The sequence below is a fragment of the Camelus ferus genome, chromosome 10 (assembly GCF_009834535.1).
Source record: "Camelus ferus isolate YT-003-E chromosome 10, BCGSAC_Cfer_1.0, whole genome shotgun sequence".
NCBI classification, from domain to species: Eukaryota; Metazoa; Chordata; class Mammalia; order Artiodactyla; family Camelidae; genus Camelus; species Camelus ferus.
Window position 1 is genome coordinate 62,532,935 of NC_045705.1, and position 15,932 is coordinate 62,548,866.

Here is a 15,932-nt window from a genome sequence, read left to right on the forward strand (position 1 = left end):
ACGAGAATCCAAATGTCTTCTATAAAGTAGAGAGATTTGTAAATGTGTAATACAATGCTACTCTTCCCAATAATTTTTTGTTTGAAATAGATATTAATTTTTCATACAAAGTATTAGGTTGACATGTAATGAATTTATTGTTGCTGTTTTTTGAATGAATTACATAAATATTTTAACTTTCTCAATTTAATTCCTAATATGGTAAATATGGATAGATATAAGCCACATAAACAAAAAGGTCTTTGAGGTCCTTGATAATTTTCAAGAAAATCAAGAGGTCTCGAAACCAAAAAGGTTGAGAGCTGTTGTCCTGTCTGTGCTGAAAGATGGGAGATGAATCCCACAAAGATTTAGGTGGCTGCCATAGTGAGGAAGATTTGGGGAACCCGAAGGTCAGGGCACATTGCCCCCAGGGTCAAGAACAAGATTTGCACCTTGCATCCCCTACCACTCAGAATAGCACAGTACATGGTGGGCCTCTTTGGATTTTGGAACATATATCACCTTTGGGGATTCTGTTCTTTTTTTTTTTTTAATTGAAGTCTGGTCAATTACAATGTGTCAATTTCTGGTATAAAGCATAATGTTTCAGTCAAACATATACATACATATATTCGTTTTCATATTCTTTTTCACTAAAGGTTATTACATGATATTGAATACAGTTCCCTGTGCTATACAGAAGAAATCTGGTTTTTTAATCTATTTTTATATATAGTAGTTGATATCTGCAAATCTCCAACTCCCAAATCTATCCCTTCCCACCCTCTCCCTGGTAACCAAGACTGTTTACTAGTTCTGCAAGTCTGTTTCTGTTTTGTAGATGAGTTCATTAGTGTCTTCTTTTTCCTTTTTTTTAGATTCCACATATGAGTGATATCATATGGTAATTTTCTTTTTCCTCCTGGCTTACTTCACTTAGAATGATGGCCTCCAGATCTATCTATGTTGCTGCAAATGATATTATTTTATTCTTTTCTTATTGCTGATTAGTATTCCATTGTATAAATACACTACAACTTCTTTATCCAGTCATCTGTTGATGGACACTTAGGTTGCTTCCATGTTTTGGCTACTGTATACAGTGCTGCTATGAACACTGTGGGTGCATGCATCTCTGTTAGGACTACATATCATGTAGTTTGGCGGGGCTGCCCATTCTGAGTGGGGCTCAGAACAAGAGAAACTCCTGTAGCAAGTCCAGGCAGTGGTGCAAGATACTGTGCCCTGCTGGCCACAAGACCCAGACTGTTTAGCCTCCAAAATTCCATTATCCAATCCTTATAATAAATCATACACACACACACACACACACGTATATATAACTAGTTCTGTTTCTCTGAAGAACCTTAACTAATACACTTGTGTCTTGCATTTTATAATTTTTTTCCCTGAACAGAGGTACTAGGGATTGAACCCAGGACCTCATGCATGCCAAACAAGCACCCTGCCACTGAGCTGTATACCCTCCATGCTGATTTTTTTTTTCATGTGAACTCATGTTTCTGGGAACCTTTTCTGTGGGGATTCTTTGAGGCTTGAGTTTAAGGTGAGTTACTCCAGAGAGGATTGTCCCATTTGTTTCTGTCAAGTGCCTAAGGAACTACCATCTACTTTTCTTTAAATTTGTTTGTTAGTTTATGTTTATTGTGTTGTGGCCACATAAGGGCTGTGAATGCCACCTCCAGGCCCATTTAGGGGTGGACGGGTGGTTAGGAGAATTCAGGGCTGATGCTCCTTTTTCTTCCACTCAGAGTCCAGGCTGAGCCTAGCAAGTTCTGCATCAGCTCTCCCTGCACAAGTTTTTCTGTCCTAGGTCATCCACTGAGGGTGCTGTTTTTCATTACTTAGCATTAGATGGGAGGTTCCTGATTCTGCTGGTCACGTTGCTCCAGCTCTAGGTTTTGTCCTACTCAGCTGAAGTTCTTGGCCACCTGGGATCAGCAGGTACTGCAGTGCACCCTCTGCTTCCATTCTCAATGGTCTCTTTGGATTTGTGCTTTCTTGTCATTTTTGGCCTCTGATAATTAGCCTTAACTTCTTGCCACCTCCACTAGGCATTTCTAAAAATGTTTTAAAATATTTTGATCCAGCTTTTTTTTGTGTGTGGGGGTGGTTGCTTCAGGAGAACTTTTCAGCACTTGCTGTCTCCTGTATCACCGGAAACGGAAGTCTAGCCATCTCTCTTGTTCCATCAAACATGTGACTCCCAGGGCGCTGCTCGTCCACAGGAGACCTCCCATTGTGTTCCTCTTACTCTGGCCTGCAGTTGATCACCTGAGTTTGTGAACCACCTGTTCCTTGAGGGCAGGGATGTGGTTTCCCTCTTCATCCAGAGTTCCCCACATGGAGGTCTCTCTGTCAGTTGAATGGAACTGAAAATGAAAACTAGAGGCACCCGCATCTGCTGCCTGTGCTACCAGAACCTTCCACAAGAGGGCAGCCTCAGCTGGTGCCAGAGGTCGGTCCACCTGGCCGGGCTGGGCAGGGTTGGGGCGGGCAGGGATTCCCTGTGGAATCTTCAGTTTCAGATGTCCCCTCCCCATTCCACAGGTGGGGAGATGATGACAAGTAAGGATGAGGGAAGTGTCAAGCCAGGCCAGGTGAATCTGAGATGAGGTCATAAGGGGACAGACCACGATGGACCCAATCTTCTCTGGACTCAACTTCTTCAAGGGTTCCGCTTGGACAACCCAATCAAATTATCTGTTCCTTCGTTCACTCAACAACAATTATTTAGCACCTGCTGTGCCCGACAGGGGGCACAGTGGTGAGTGCAACACACTTGGTCCCTGCCTCCTTCCCAGTATCCACTGCAGCTCAACCAGACCACTCAGTTTCTCAAACAGCCCTGGGCTACCTGCCTCTGCCCCTGCGAAGCCTCTGCCCTTTGTTCCTGCTGCGTCTTCTGGCCCTGTGGCCTCCCCTCATGGCTGTCTGTTGAAATCCTGCTCATCCTTCTGGGCCCGGCTCCTGTGCCTGCCTCCCACAGAGGAATGAACCCAGCCCAGGATCCCACAGCGGGGGGACTGGAGCATCTGTGTCATCTCTAGGGGTGGCTCCAGACTGAAGTAGGAGGTGGGGGACAAACCGTCTCTCAGGGCCTTCTCGATTTACGACTCCCTACGGGGAGGCGGACGCTTTTCCTCTAGAATCTACAAGACCCCGCCCTCCTTCTTCCCAGCCATCCTAGCACCTGTGAATGAGGGAAACCTTGGGATACCATCCTATAAGAGCCAGATTCCATGGACTAGGACAGAAATGGGTCGTTCATTCACTCTTCCCATATTGACTGGGCATCTATTTATTGTGTACCAGGTCTCCAGAAATGAGGCGTGCCCCTCCGCTTCCCTCTTCTGTGGACACCCTTGGGCTCCTGTGTGTGCGTGTGTGTGTGTGTGTCTCACTCTGTGATTCCAGGGGTCCAGCCAGGCTCGGCGGGCCCACGGCAGAGGCAGCTGGGCTCTCCTCAGCTGTATTACCAGCCTAGCTTCCTGGAAACCAAAACCACAAGCAGAGCACAGAGGCGTGAGACACTCACAGGCTGGGTTTGGCCGCATGCGTGCAAAGGAGAACTCTCTCCGGCAGAGAAAGAGAGACAAACAGGAGCAGTCGAGGGCAGAGCAGGCCAAGGGGCACTGGGCCGCCTGTCCACCTGCTGGCCCTAGGATGGTGCCTCCCACTGGCAGGCACACATAGCGGTCAGAGATGGCACCAGACATGAGGCTCCTCTTCTTGGTCGCTGGATGGCTGACGGCAGCCCTCTCAGGTACCCCCTCCGCATCTCCTGGGATCTGCCCTCTTGGCCCCATTCCTGGTGGTTCTCTCAGGCTCACCTTTCCAGAGCCTTTTAGCCAAGACCATACTCTGGTCCCAAAGTGGTCCCCGCTGGGCCAACAGCAGTCAGGGCCCAGAGAGGGTATAGGAACCACCACAAGGGGCTGAAGCTGTGCCTGGATGGTGCTAAGAGGACTCCAGGGGGTCAGACAACGCGGGCAGTCTGCGGGGTGTCTTACCAATGGGTTCCCAGGGTCTGAGATGCCTTCCACCCACAGGCTCAGGAACCACCCCCCACCCCATTGCTATTTCTTGCCAACTGTCAGGAAGTTAGCCTCGCAGAGAGGTAGGACCACTGACGATTGTGTTTTCAACCCCAAAGTTGAGGCTCTGGGTTCACCAGGCTTATACCACTCATGGCAGAGCTGAACTGAAACAGAACTCCCAAGGGAAGTTGCGGACAGCTGGCCGCTGGTGGCTCCAGCCTAGTCAGCTGGGGAAGTTTAGGGCACAAATGAACAGAAAGGTTTTTGAGGACCAGATAGAGTCTTCCTGATCCTGAGCCCCCCCTGGGTACCAGGGCCCATCAGGGTGCCGGGCGGTCTGGAACTGTGCTCGCCAGATGCTTGTGGGTTCCTGCAGATTGTGGGGTCCAGGTGGTGGGGTCTGGGCAGGAGATCTTGCTGCTCTGGGCCCTCATGTCTAGGGGCTAGAAAGACCGGTGTGGAAAGAGAATTCTGGGCTGGAGAGTCTGGGTACACCTGGCAGTGGAGATGCCAAGTGCTTTCAGTTTGTTGTGAGGGAGACCGAGGAAGGCCCTGTTGGGAGGGGCACTGAGCTCACCAGGAGGACTGGGAGCATTCAGGGAGCTACAGGGGTCCTCTTCTCACCGCCTCTATCGAGAGGCACATGCTTCGAGCCTCCTGCCTCACACTGGTCCAGGGAAAGCCATTTAGCTCTGGGAGTGGGAATGGGTGTGCCATTGGCCCCGTGTGGGACCCCGGAAGAGAGGCTTTGCATCTGTCACACTACCGGGAGCACATGGCTCTCAGCTACTTTCTGCTCCTGAGCAGAAACAGACAGATAATCAGAAAGCGGGCCCTTCACTCTGCATCTTCACCCTCTGCTCTCCGTGGGGCCGGGCCGCAGCCTCAGCTCAGAACTAAGTCTGAGTCTGAGAGGTCTGCTGGCTGGCCTGCAGACGGGCCTGGGGATCTGGCTTTGACCGGTGCCTAAAAGGAGGTGGGAACCCGAGCCTGGGCGGAGGAGGTGCCCCTGGGGCCAAGTTCCCTAACCTTTACCTTGTCTCTGCCGGACTCACTCCACTCCCAAGATAGTAACTTACTTCGTGTTTTCAAAACGGCATGGAGAGGCACTTGACTCACGTGTTACTGATCCAAGTTTAGTTTTGAAAGGAAAATTGATGTCATGATTGCAAATGGAAAACTGACATCATTTGCCACAAATAAAAGAGAAATGGAGTCCTAAAAATAAATGGAGGTGAAAACCAATTTCTCTTACGTGTTAGCAAAAAGTTAAAAGAATGTAACGGCCCTTAGCCTGAAGGCTTCACCTGCCCTCTCAGTTAAAGGGGAGATGAGGGGGTGAGAAACACATCCTGCCTCCAAATTGCTAGTTTCTTCTTGATTTTTCAGGGAACCGAAAGCCCTAGGAGTGGGGATAGTTTCTTTGTGATGCGATTTAATAGCATTAAATACAGCCCCCTTGGGCCCTCCTAAGGGTGCCGGGTGGCACATGTCCTGGTGCTGAGAAATGTGGCCGGGCAGAAGAGGCTCCAGGCAGAAGGGAACTTGAGAAAGAAAAGGAAAGAAAGAAAAACAGTGGGGAAGAGGGAGGAAGGGGAACTGGGAGAGCGAGGCCCATGAGGAAGTTCCAAGGCCTTCATGCGAGGGCTCGAGGGACCAGGCTGTGCCCTGGGACCACAGGCCTGCGGGGTCTGGGCCTCCCGGTGCTGGGCGCTCTCAGCGTTCGGCAGGCCTCCCATCTCCTGATCCATTTGCAGTCCCAGCTCCATCCTGGGCCTCACCCAGCTATTTCTCTGGCCAAGCTGGCCTTAGTTTGTGCTGTTGAATGACCAGACCTGGGATGGGGACCTAGAGAACCATGCTTCCCAATTCTCTGTTCCCCGGGGTCCTGGGTCCAGGACCAGATTGTCCACCTATCTTTCAGTTCTGCCTCAGTTTCCTGATCAGTCAAGTGGGGATGAAGAGGCAGAGAGAATGAACTAGAAGCCCCTGACTGTTGTTGGGGTAGGTCGGGGGGGATTATGAGACCAGTGGATGGCCACGGCCCTGCCTCTATTTCACCTACTGGCTGTGCTCCTTCTCCTCTCTGGACCTCAGTTTCAGTGGGATGGGGTGCTCTGGGCGGATGGTCCTCAAGGGCTGGCTCAGATCTGACATTCTGCGTGTGATGCGGTAACCAAGGACCAGGCCATTCCCACCAGGGCATGGGCCGAGGTCGCTGACTCGAATTTGATCTGGATTGTGGTTGGTGAGGTCCTCAAGGGCCGCTGCTGTGTACTGAAAAGGCTCTTTGTTTTTTTGTTTTTTGTTTTTTGTTTTTTTTAAAAAAAAAAGGTTTCTTAAATTACCAAAGTTCAAAAAATCTATTTTCCCCTTACCTTGTAAGTTTAATATACAAATCTCATTTATAAATCCAGTCATGTTTAACAATGGCTCTCAGGGGTCTTTGATTAATATTTCAGCAAGTTGGGTTGAACGGTATAAGCCTCCTTAAATCATAAATACCACTTACAAATGTAGCTGATTAAATTCCTTTAGATCTGTGATGTCCCATCTAGCAGCCACTAGCATGTACCATTTGGAATGTGGTCGCCCAAACGGAGATGTGTTAGGAATGAGAAATACACGGCAGATTGTAAGATGTGTTCCAAAAAAGAATGTAAAATATCTCGTTAATAACTTTTATATGACTTACCTGTTGAAATGATAGTATTTTGGATAGGTTGGGTTAAGTAAATGTTATTATTACAATTAAATTTGCCTACTCCTTTTTACTTTTTGAAAATGTGGCTACTGGAAAATTTAAAATGACGTGTATAGCTTGTGTTACATTTATATTGGATGGCACTGCCTTTGATATTCTAAACTGCACTTACAAATTTGATGAATTTCTTACAAATGTTTCAAATACCTTTAAGAAGCGCAACTTTCCCAAGGATTTCAAAGAATGCTTGTAAAAAAACTAACTTACAAACAAAGTGATTATCAAGTTCTCTTAAGTAGTCTGCTCTGGTTTACAGACATTATCAAATTCACTTAGATTTTCAACTTAAAATCTCAAGTCAGTTACTTGATCACAAACATGAGAAACCCTAGTGGCCAAAATTCTTCAACATGAAAATACAGGACTTTATACACCGACACACAGAAATTGATCCAACTTAAACTTAGCAAAAAAGGAACAAATTCTCTGGGGTTTTGTTTATTTCATCACCTCTTTTTCTTTTTTTAAAATTCAAATCTTCCTGGGCTTAAAAGCCCCTTACCACGGAGAAGAGAGTTGTACCGTTGCAGGTAACGTAGCTTATCCTGAGCAGGTGGAGTTTCCATCTCAGTAAACAGAGATGAGGACAGCTTTTTTGATGTTTTGGTAAAATATAAAATATATTCTCTTGAGCATCTGACAGCTAGCCCACTGCGCCCTCTGACTGGGCTGGTCCCGGGACCTACGATTCAACCTTCACAAACTGCATCCTTTCTGTCTCCCTGCAACCCAGGGGGTTTTTACACTTGATTGGATTAAATTAAACAAATGTGTTTACTATTCTTTTTTTTTTTTTCCCACTTTCTTCCTGCCTGGCAAGACTCTAACTCACAGATAGATGAGTGATATCTGACAGGCATTTGCGTATTTTCCTAGCTTAGTCTGGTTCTCTGGTCACAGGTCAGTGACTGGTGGGAGCAGTTGGCATGGCCATTGCCGTGGTGGTAATGTGAAACAAGGCAGCTCCTAGGGCGTTGGGGTTGGCACATTTAGCCAAACGTAGGTGATTCCAGAGGGATCTAGAATGAGGGAGAAATACTGCCCACGGCCTCCTTCATTCAGTCTGCATTTATCAAGGCCGGCTCCGGGCCAGCCTCACCTCTTATATAAATTCTTAGGAATTAAATTGGGCCCCCAAGTGTCAGATTCTGAGGATAAAGAATCAGTTTTTCCCTGGGACAAGGAGGAGGAAGCAGGTGGCCCCAACTGAGGCTTCAGGGCAGGGGCCTGGAGGAGAAGATCACCTCCGTCCCCCTGCCTGGACGCCAACTAATGCCCATGGCAGGTGCCCAGTCCTGCACTGAGCAGACCCTGGTGGGGCTGGAATCCCCAGGTCCCTTGCCTTCCCCAGTCACAGTGTCCTCCAGACCCTCCATCCCACCCTCGGCACTGGTCACAGCCCCCCCCCCCCAAATGGCTGGATCTGGGCGAGGTGAGTCCCCAGAGCAGTACTTCCTGGGGTCCCTCATTCCTGTCCCTTCCTGCTGTTTGCTAAAGCTGCCGATCCCACCAGACAACTTGCTTAGTATTCTTCACTGATATTTTAAAGTGTAAATACGTTTATTTTTAGAAAAAACTTTATATTGCTGCCTTCAAGAAGAAGCCATGGCACATTACCTGAATGGTAGTAATAGTGAAAAGAAACATAATGGAAATAACAACAGTACTCCGTTCTGGCCAGATGTGTGGTACGTGACCATGTAAATGTGAGCTTACACAGCGAGAACAAAGATCTCCTACATGTGAAGACAGGATTTAGTGGTTAACAGAATGCTGTTTGCACTAGAAACCCCTTTGCCCACCCAGCAACCCCATTGTATAGGTGAGGAAACCTGGGTTTAGCGAGGCCGAGACCAGTCTGAAGTCTGTAGCTAGGAGGTGCCGGCGTTGAGCTGAGGGTTCCTGACCGGCAGCTCCACGCTCTTTCCACAGGAAAAAGTGGTCCCCTGGCTGGCTGCCCTTGGGGCTCCCTCCCTGTATGAGGCATCTCCCTAGATGCTGTACCCCACAGGCCTGCAGCCTCACTGCACTTCCAGGGACAGCCCCGAGGAGCCTCTGGAGTCCTGGGGTCCCCTGGAAGACTTGTCAGGGACAGATGGGAGCAAATGGGCTGCCTCCCTCACCACGGCCCAGCCTCCATAGGTTTGCTGTGCACTTACCCTGCACCCCCAGGCCAGGAATGAAGGAAGGGAAGTGAAAGAGACACCGTGAGCCGCAGGAAAGCCTGCATGGCAGGGGGCTCCATCTCTTCACATTTATTTAGCACCTGCAGTGCGCCAGGCCCTGTGCTGCCCCTGAGATGTGCGAGATGAAGGTTTTCTCTTGAACATGTTAAATGTGAGGAAGGTGGTGAAAACTACAAGGGTCACCTTGGGATAGATGGGCCAACAGGTGTGATCCGATGACAGCCATAACGCCCATCTGTTGCAGGGGACTTACATCCTCCAAGCACCAGCTATGTTTATCCTGTCCTACCCTGACATGGGGGCAATCACCTCCATTTAATAGGTGGGGAAATTGAGGGTCCAAAGGTTATGTATTTTGCCCCAGGCTGGTGGTTGATGCTGAGTTTAAATTCATGCCTGTAGATCCCCAAAACCCTGGTTCTCCATCCCTGCGCTGAACTGTCTCAGGGCGCTGGGAGTCAGAACAGGGAGCACTTGAGCTTCCCAGAGAGGGGGACATCGCTGTCCCAGAGGGGCTGGGCCTGGAGGACAAGGAGGCTTTTGCATACAAAAGAAAGATGGCAAAAACAGCCTAGGCACAAAGGCCTTTTATTATTATTTTTTTTTAATAATATAGTGAGCACATGCCAAAACTGGTGAGACAGTTGTGTTGTGCCAACATCAGCTTCCGGTTTGGGTAATTTGCTTAGTTACGTCATATGTGTCCATCAGCGGGAGCTGGAAGATGGGTGCGCGGGACTTCTCTGTGCTATTCTTGCAACTTTTTGTGAGTCTATAAATTCAAAATAAAAACTTAAAGGAACAAAAAGTCATTCCAGGCAGAAGGACTCATTCAAGCAGAAGTCTGGGGAGCGAGGGAAACCCTCATAGGAGCTGGCTGCAGGGAGCTGCTGACTGACCCCCCGTGCTGGCCCCTGAGGGTGGTGGGGCCCAAGTTCCCAAAGGACCTGAGCTCCAGGCTCTTTCCTTTCTGCTGATTCATCCAGATTTCTGTGTTGTGAGGATGCAATGAGGATGCCAGGCACAGGGACCAGCCGCACAAACCGTACATTTTCATTAGCCAGGCCAACTGGGCAGTACTTTGTAAATTCATAAACCTGTCTCGTCCTCATCACGGTCCTACTGAAGCATGAGTTATTGCCCCCATTTTACTGATCAAGTGACTGAGGCTTGGAGAGGTGAAGTGACTTTTCCTACACAGCCCAGTGAATAGACTGTTGGAAGATAAACAGAGGCATATTAACATTTTTAAACTGAACAAAAATCGATTGGAATCAGCAGCATGCAATCTAGCAGCTAGAAAGGACAGATATAAAAGGAGACTCTCATAGGCAGAAGGGAGTGGGAACAAGGAAGTTACAGGAAGCAAAAGAGCAGGTTGTTTATTGCAAAGTTACTTTCCTTTAGGGGATGGGATGGCAGGCATCTATCAGGCAAGTTACCTCACTAGTGCTGATCAGACGGTTCCTGATCCGCTGCGTTAAGATTCCACTTCTGGTGCAAGGAGAGAGGTTATAGCTCAGTGGTAGAGCACATGCTTAGCATGTATGAGGTCCTGGGTTCAATCCCCAGCACCTCCATTAAAAAAAACAATAAATAAGTAGTCCGAATTACCCTCCTCCACAAAAAAAAAAAAAAAAAAAAAAAGATTCCATTTCTGGGGGAGTCAAACCCATAACTAAGCCACCAATTGGTGATGTGGGGCTTAGCATAAGCAACTCCATTTGGAACCTGCTGTCTTGCTTTTAACAAGACTCCCAGCTAACTGATAGGTGCCATATCTTTAACTTGATTTTATGACTCCAAACGCATGATGTCTCCCAGCCCTGGAATATAAGCAGGCTTTGGGACCCCACCCACCTCAAGATTTCTATAGGAAAGGTTCCCCGTTCTCTGGGGGGGGGGGGGTGGTTTCACCTCTCCTGCCATCACCTGGACTGTCATGGAACCTGGATAAAAAAAAATCCTTAAAGGCACTTGTGCATCAGAAGCATTTTCCTGGCCGAGTTTCCACCCTGAGCCTCAGTTTCCCGTGCCGTAAAGTAGGGTCTGTGGCAGCCTCCAGAGCACAGAGCTGGGACAAGGCTCCATGAAATGTTGGCTGTGAAGTACCTGGGGGAAATGTGGGGCTCCTTGGGGCGCTAAAGAGCTGCAGGGCCACAACTACTGTTGGGACCTGGGCCAGGGGAGGAGTTCGCGGGGACAGAGGGGAGGGCGGATTTCCGCCCACCATTTTGCAGACTCTCATGGCCCAGCTGCCTCTGCCTGAATGTGACAGCTGAGAGAGCCTCCAAGAGGCCAGCGTGGAAGGAGAGGCAGGGCTGATGGGTTGAGAGGAGGCTGTGGGGCCCTTGGGAGATGCTGGATTGGGGTACCATCATGAGAAAGTAACCCCTTTACTTTTCCCTGCAAGGGGGTGCCCCCAGATCTCCACTGTGTGTTAGGGGGTGGCAGGGCACATTAGCAGTTCAGCCTATAAGTTTCCAGGCCACCCCTGACCACTCCATCATGACCCTGAGCTGGGCTGGGCTCTCCAGGCAGAGCCCAGGGAGTCTGTGCATGGGGCTGGGGGCCAGGGCTGTGTGGGGACATGGGCTGTATGAGTGAGGGGGCTCCTCAGAGCTGAGAGCTTCTCATGGTGTCTTGGGGATCCCATCCGAGTGCTCCACTTCCAATCTGGAAGTCACTTACTGAGCCCTGAGCCAGGGAGGACGCAGAGCACAGCCTCTGTGTGCTCAGCTATGTGCAAAACCAAGCAGGGCTCTGTCCATCTTGCAGAAACACAAAACGATGATCAGAAAGCTGGAACCAGAGGCACTTTCTGGTCACCAGCCAACGCATCCCCACTAGTTGCCTCTTCCTAAGTGGGGCGGGGGGAAGGATTTTATCTATATTTCAGAACAACTTTTTGCTAAGGTGTTTATCTCTTCCGGGAGGGTGCCTGGGAGCTGGGCTGGGGCTGGAGCGGAGGTGGAGACGCATGCCCTGGACAGGGCGTTCTGCTCAGGGAGACTGCCTTCCTCTCCTTCTTACTAAATTAAATGCACTTGCCAAATGAATTGAGCTCCTTGGAGAGATGTGCTGCACGCTCCAGACAGGATTCTAGAAATATCATGACGGTATCTGAGCTGGGAGACTCTGTCCCCAGAGGGCTGCCAGTCTTCTACTCCCATTTGTCAGAGGAGGAGACTGAGGTTCAGAGTGGGGAGTGATGCACCCAAGGTAACGGAGCAGGGGTGAGAAGCCCGATCTGCAGGCTTTGCCCAGGGCCCCTTTCCCACATCACCCAGAGGGCGTGGCACGGGCCCCGTGCACACAGATGTGTCCTCTGCTCCCCACTTCGATGTGGAGACAGCAGGGGAGGGCTGTGGTCCAACGTGGTCTGAGGTTGACAACCAACCCTGGGCTGAGATGTCCGCTTCGTTAGGTGAGGAGTCGGCTTCCTGCAGCCACTCCGCCTGCACCATCTCAGTGGCTCCCCCACTCCTCAGCCTCTGCCTTCTTTTTTGCTCAGTTTTTTTTTTTTTTAACATTTACTTCAGCCCTATTTCAGACTTCCTAAGAAGTTGCAAAAATAATACAAAGATTTTCCATATGCTCTTTACTCAGATTCCTTAACAGTGAATCTTTTTCCACAATTACTTTATCTCTTTCTCAATTTTTCTATTACATATCTCCCAAAACATTTGAGAGTAGGTTGTTAACATCAAGTCTCTTTCTTCTAAATACTTTAATGTGTCTTAAAAAAAAAATAAGGGCAGTCTCTTACCTAACCACACTACACTTATCAAAATCAGGTCATTAACATTGCTAGGAAAATAAGCGACAGAAATTTTTCAGACTTTGCCAGTTGTTCCAAAACAATTTGCCCTAGAGGCAGAGAAACATTCCACTGCATGTGTTGCATTTGATTCTCAGTTCTCCTTATTCTCCTTTATTCCAGAACAGTTTTTAGATTTTTCTTTCTCTTTCATGTTATTGATCATTTTGAAGCGCACAGGCCAGTTACGTTGTAAAAATGTTCCTCATCAGGGTTTGTCTGATGATTCCTCACGGTTAGTAGTCGGGAATGTCACAGACGTGACGCTGTGTCCTTCTCACGTGTGGTATCAGCTTGTCCCAAGACCGGTGCCGTCTAACTTTGATTGCTTGGCTAAGGTGATGTCTGCTGGGTAAAGTACTCTTCTCGTTTGTAATAAATATGCATCTTGTGGGCAGATTCTTTGACAATATCTAAATATTTTGGCCCCCCTCCAAACTTTTACCCACTAGTTGTAACATTGTGGATGATTCTGGGCTGAATCAGTTATTATCATGGTAGTTTCCTGATGGTGATGTTGTAACACCATCATTCAGTTACCAGTATAGTTGCTGACTTGGCTTTCTCTGCTGGCTCAGTGGGTGGGAACAATTTGGCTCATTGTCTTGAACACTGGTGCTGATGAGGCCAAGTGTGAGCCCTCAGGCTGAGCCTCTGACTGGCCGCCGCCCTCTTGCCTTGGCTCCCAGTGGAGCCTGGCCCCGTTCCTCCCTGATCCCCAAGCCAGTCCTCTCTCCACCTTCTCAGCTTCTGTCACTCATTTGTTGAGCTCCCGCTACATGCTGGGCACTGTTTTCAGCCACTGACATTGTGGGACAAAGCCCCAGACTTCAAAGAGCTTATATTCTAATGAAAAAATAAATACAGGAATAAACACATTTTCAAAATAACATCATTTCAGAGAGGAATCTGTGCAACAAGGGAGAGAGAGCAAGGGAGGGAAGACTGAGAGTGACTGGAACAGGGGTCCAGGTAGAGCCTCTGAGGGCATGTGAGCAGAGGTCTGATTGATGGGATGAGCTGGGCATGCCAAGACCAGGGAACAGAGGGCATGGCAGGTGCAAAGGCCCTGAGGCAGGAGTGGGGTTGGCACACTGGAACAGAATACAGAGGGAGGGGGAGAGTGAAGGAGATAGAGACGGAGATGTTAGCATGTGTCAGGGAAAACAGACCACGTAAGGGCTTGGAGCTAATCTAAAGGAAATGGGAAATCATCGGAGAGTTTTAAGTATAAGCTGATCTGATACAGCTGTTAAACAAATATTTTTTTACAATCCACTCCATATATAAACTTAAGAAGGTTTGTTTAAACCTAGAGTTCTTCTAGGTTTCATATAACTCAAACCAATATGACTTCAGTAAATTGGATACATCCATCTGAACAAATAAGACACTCAAAACCACCATGTCACTCACTAGCCTGGTGAGCAAACCGAAACCAGCTCTCTCCTTGTGGAAAAGCGTTAGGTGTTAAAGGCTGAGCAGCACCACGGTAAGACTTGTCAGCTCAAGGACTGAAGAATTGGAGAAGGAATAATTTGCTTACTGTGTGATTCAATACTGTTTCATTTTGAATCTTAGATTGGCCTGGTTTGGGAAATACTGCGTAACTAGAGGAAGGACCGGGTGGGTGAAGGCAGTGGGGACAGCTGGGGCTGTGTTGTGAGGGAGGGACGCACAGTCTGGCCAGCAACCTAAGATCAGGGGCCGTCGGAGGCTGGCAGGGCCCCCTCCCGCTCTGGCAGTCAGACCCCACCTTGGCCCGATTCACCCATTTTACTGTGGAGAAACTGAGGTCCCCCCAACGCTGCAGGGACTCGCCCCAGGTCACAATAATGGCTGGTCTCTGTTCCTCCAGCTCTCAATGCAGCTCCTACCCAGTTCCAGCTGAACATTCAGACAGCAGTGTAAACATTAGTCATCCTTATTGTAAAAATGTTATCACAGCCACATGAAAAGAAAGCTCACCCATCACAGTCATGCAACACGACCTTTCTTTCTTGAAGGAAGGAGTTTGCAAGTCTCTGGAGCGTCATGGGCGTTTGGTCTCATCAGCACGGAGGCGGGTGGGCTGAGGGGCACCGTGTTGTTTTTGGCCAACATCTGTCAGGGCAGCTGAGATGATGTGGATTCTAGGCTCTTGGAGAGCAGCATTTAATTCCAGGCTCCACTACCTCCTGTGTGACCTCAGGCCAGTTCCCGAACCTCTCTAAGGGAAAATGGGTCCGACCTGAATGTCAGCTCCTCCATTCTTGTGCTCCAGACAGACTCTAAATTACTCCCTGAAGAGCCTTAGAGATAATTTCCCAACACCTGCATCTGTGGGGGCTGGCTCATTTCCAGCCATGTCAGCATCGCCACGAAATCCAGTCCCACAGAGCTCTTGGGGGCTTGCAGACTCCGGCTGTCTGGAAGCGAAGGAGGACACAGCCATCAGTCCTGCGGCTTTCCCTTCTCCCGATCCCAGGATGCCCTAGAAGCAGCTGTGGGCTCTTGCCAGTTCCTGCCTCCTAGAGGTGACCTTTGTTGCCGGTACGTGTGTGACTTCGTTTTCCAGGGGCCATAACACAGTACCGCAGAGGGGTGCGTGAACAACAGAAATGTATTGTCTCACACTTCTGGAGGCTAGATTTCAAGAGGAGGGTGGGTTCCTGCTGAGGGCTGGGAGGGACAGTCTGCTCCACACCTCTCTTTTAGCATCTGGCGGTTTGCTGGCCATCTTTAGCATTTCTTGGCTTCGAGAAACAAATCCTAATCTCTACCTTCCTATGTGCAGATGTCTGGGTCCAAATTTCTCCTTTCTATGAGGACACCGGTCATCTTGGATTAGGGCCCACCCTAGTGACCTCGTTTTAACTCTCTAAAGACCCAATCACCAAATAAGGTTGCCTCCGGAAGTACACATATCTTTTTGGGTAGGACGCATTTCAGTGCATAGCAGTGTGTGCGATGTCTCAGGAGTAGGCTTTCTGGGTCACAACTATAGAAATGTTTTCTAAAGTGCTTGTGGCAACTTTGCTCCCCCCAGCAATGTGCAGAGTCCTGGCTGATCCGCCTTTGCACCCACACTCACTATTACTTCTTCTTTTTTTTTTTTTTCAATATTCCTTTAATTGGTT

The 15,932-nt window shown here is 48.8% G+C and overlaps 1 protein-coding gene across 1 annotated transcript in view; it reads left to right on the top strand.

Annotated features, from left to right (window-relative positions):
- The first annotated feature begins 3,517 nt into the window (after window positions 1–3,517).
- The window catches only part of CD6 (CD6 molecule), a 38,405-nt gene continuing 25,990 nt past the window's right edge, over window positions 3,518–15,932 (top strand). Inside the window, 1 exon segment of the mRNA XM_032489520.1 lies at window positions 3,518–3,769. Coding sequence (XP_032345411.1) covers window positions 3,709–3,769 — 61 coding nt within the window. The 5' untranslated portion in view covers window positions 3,518–3,708.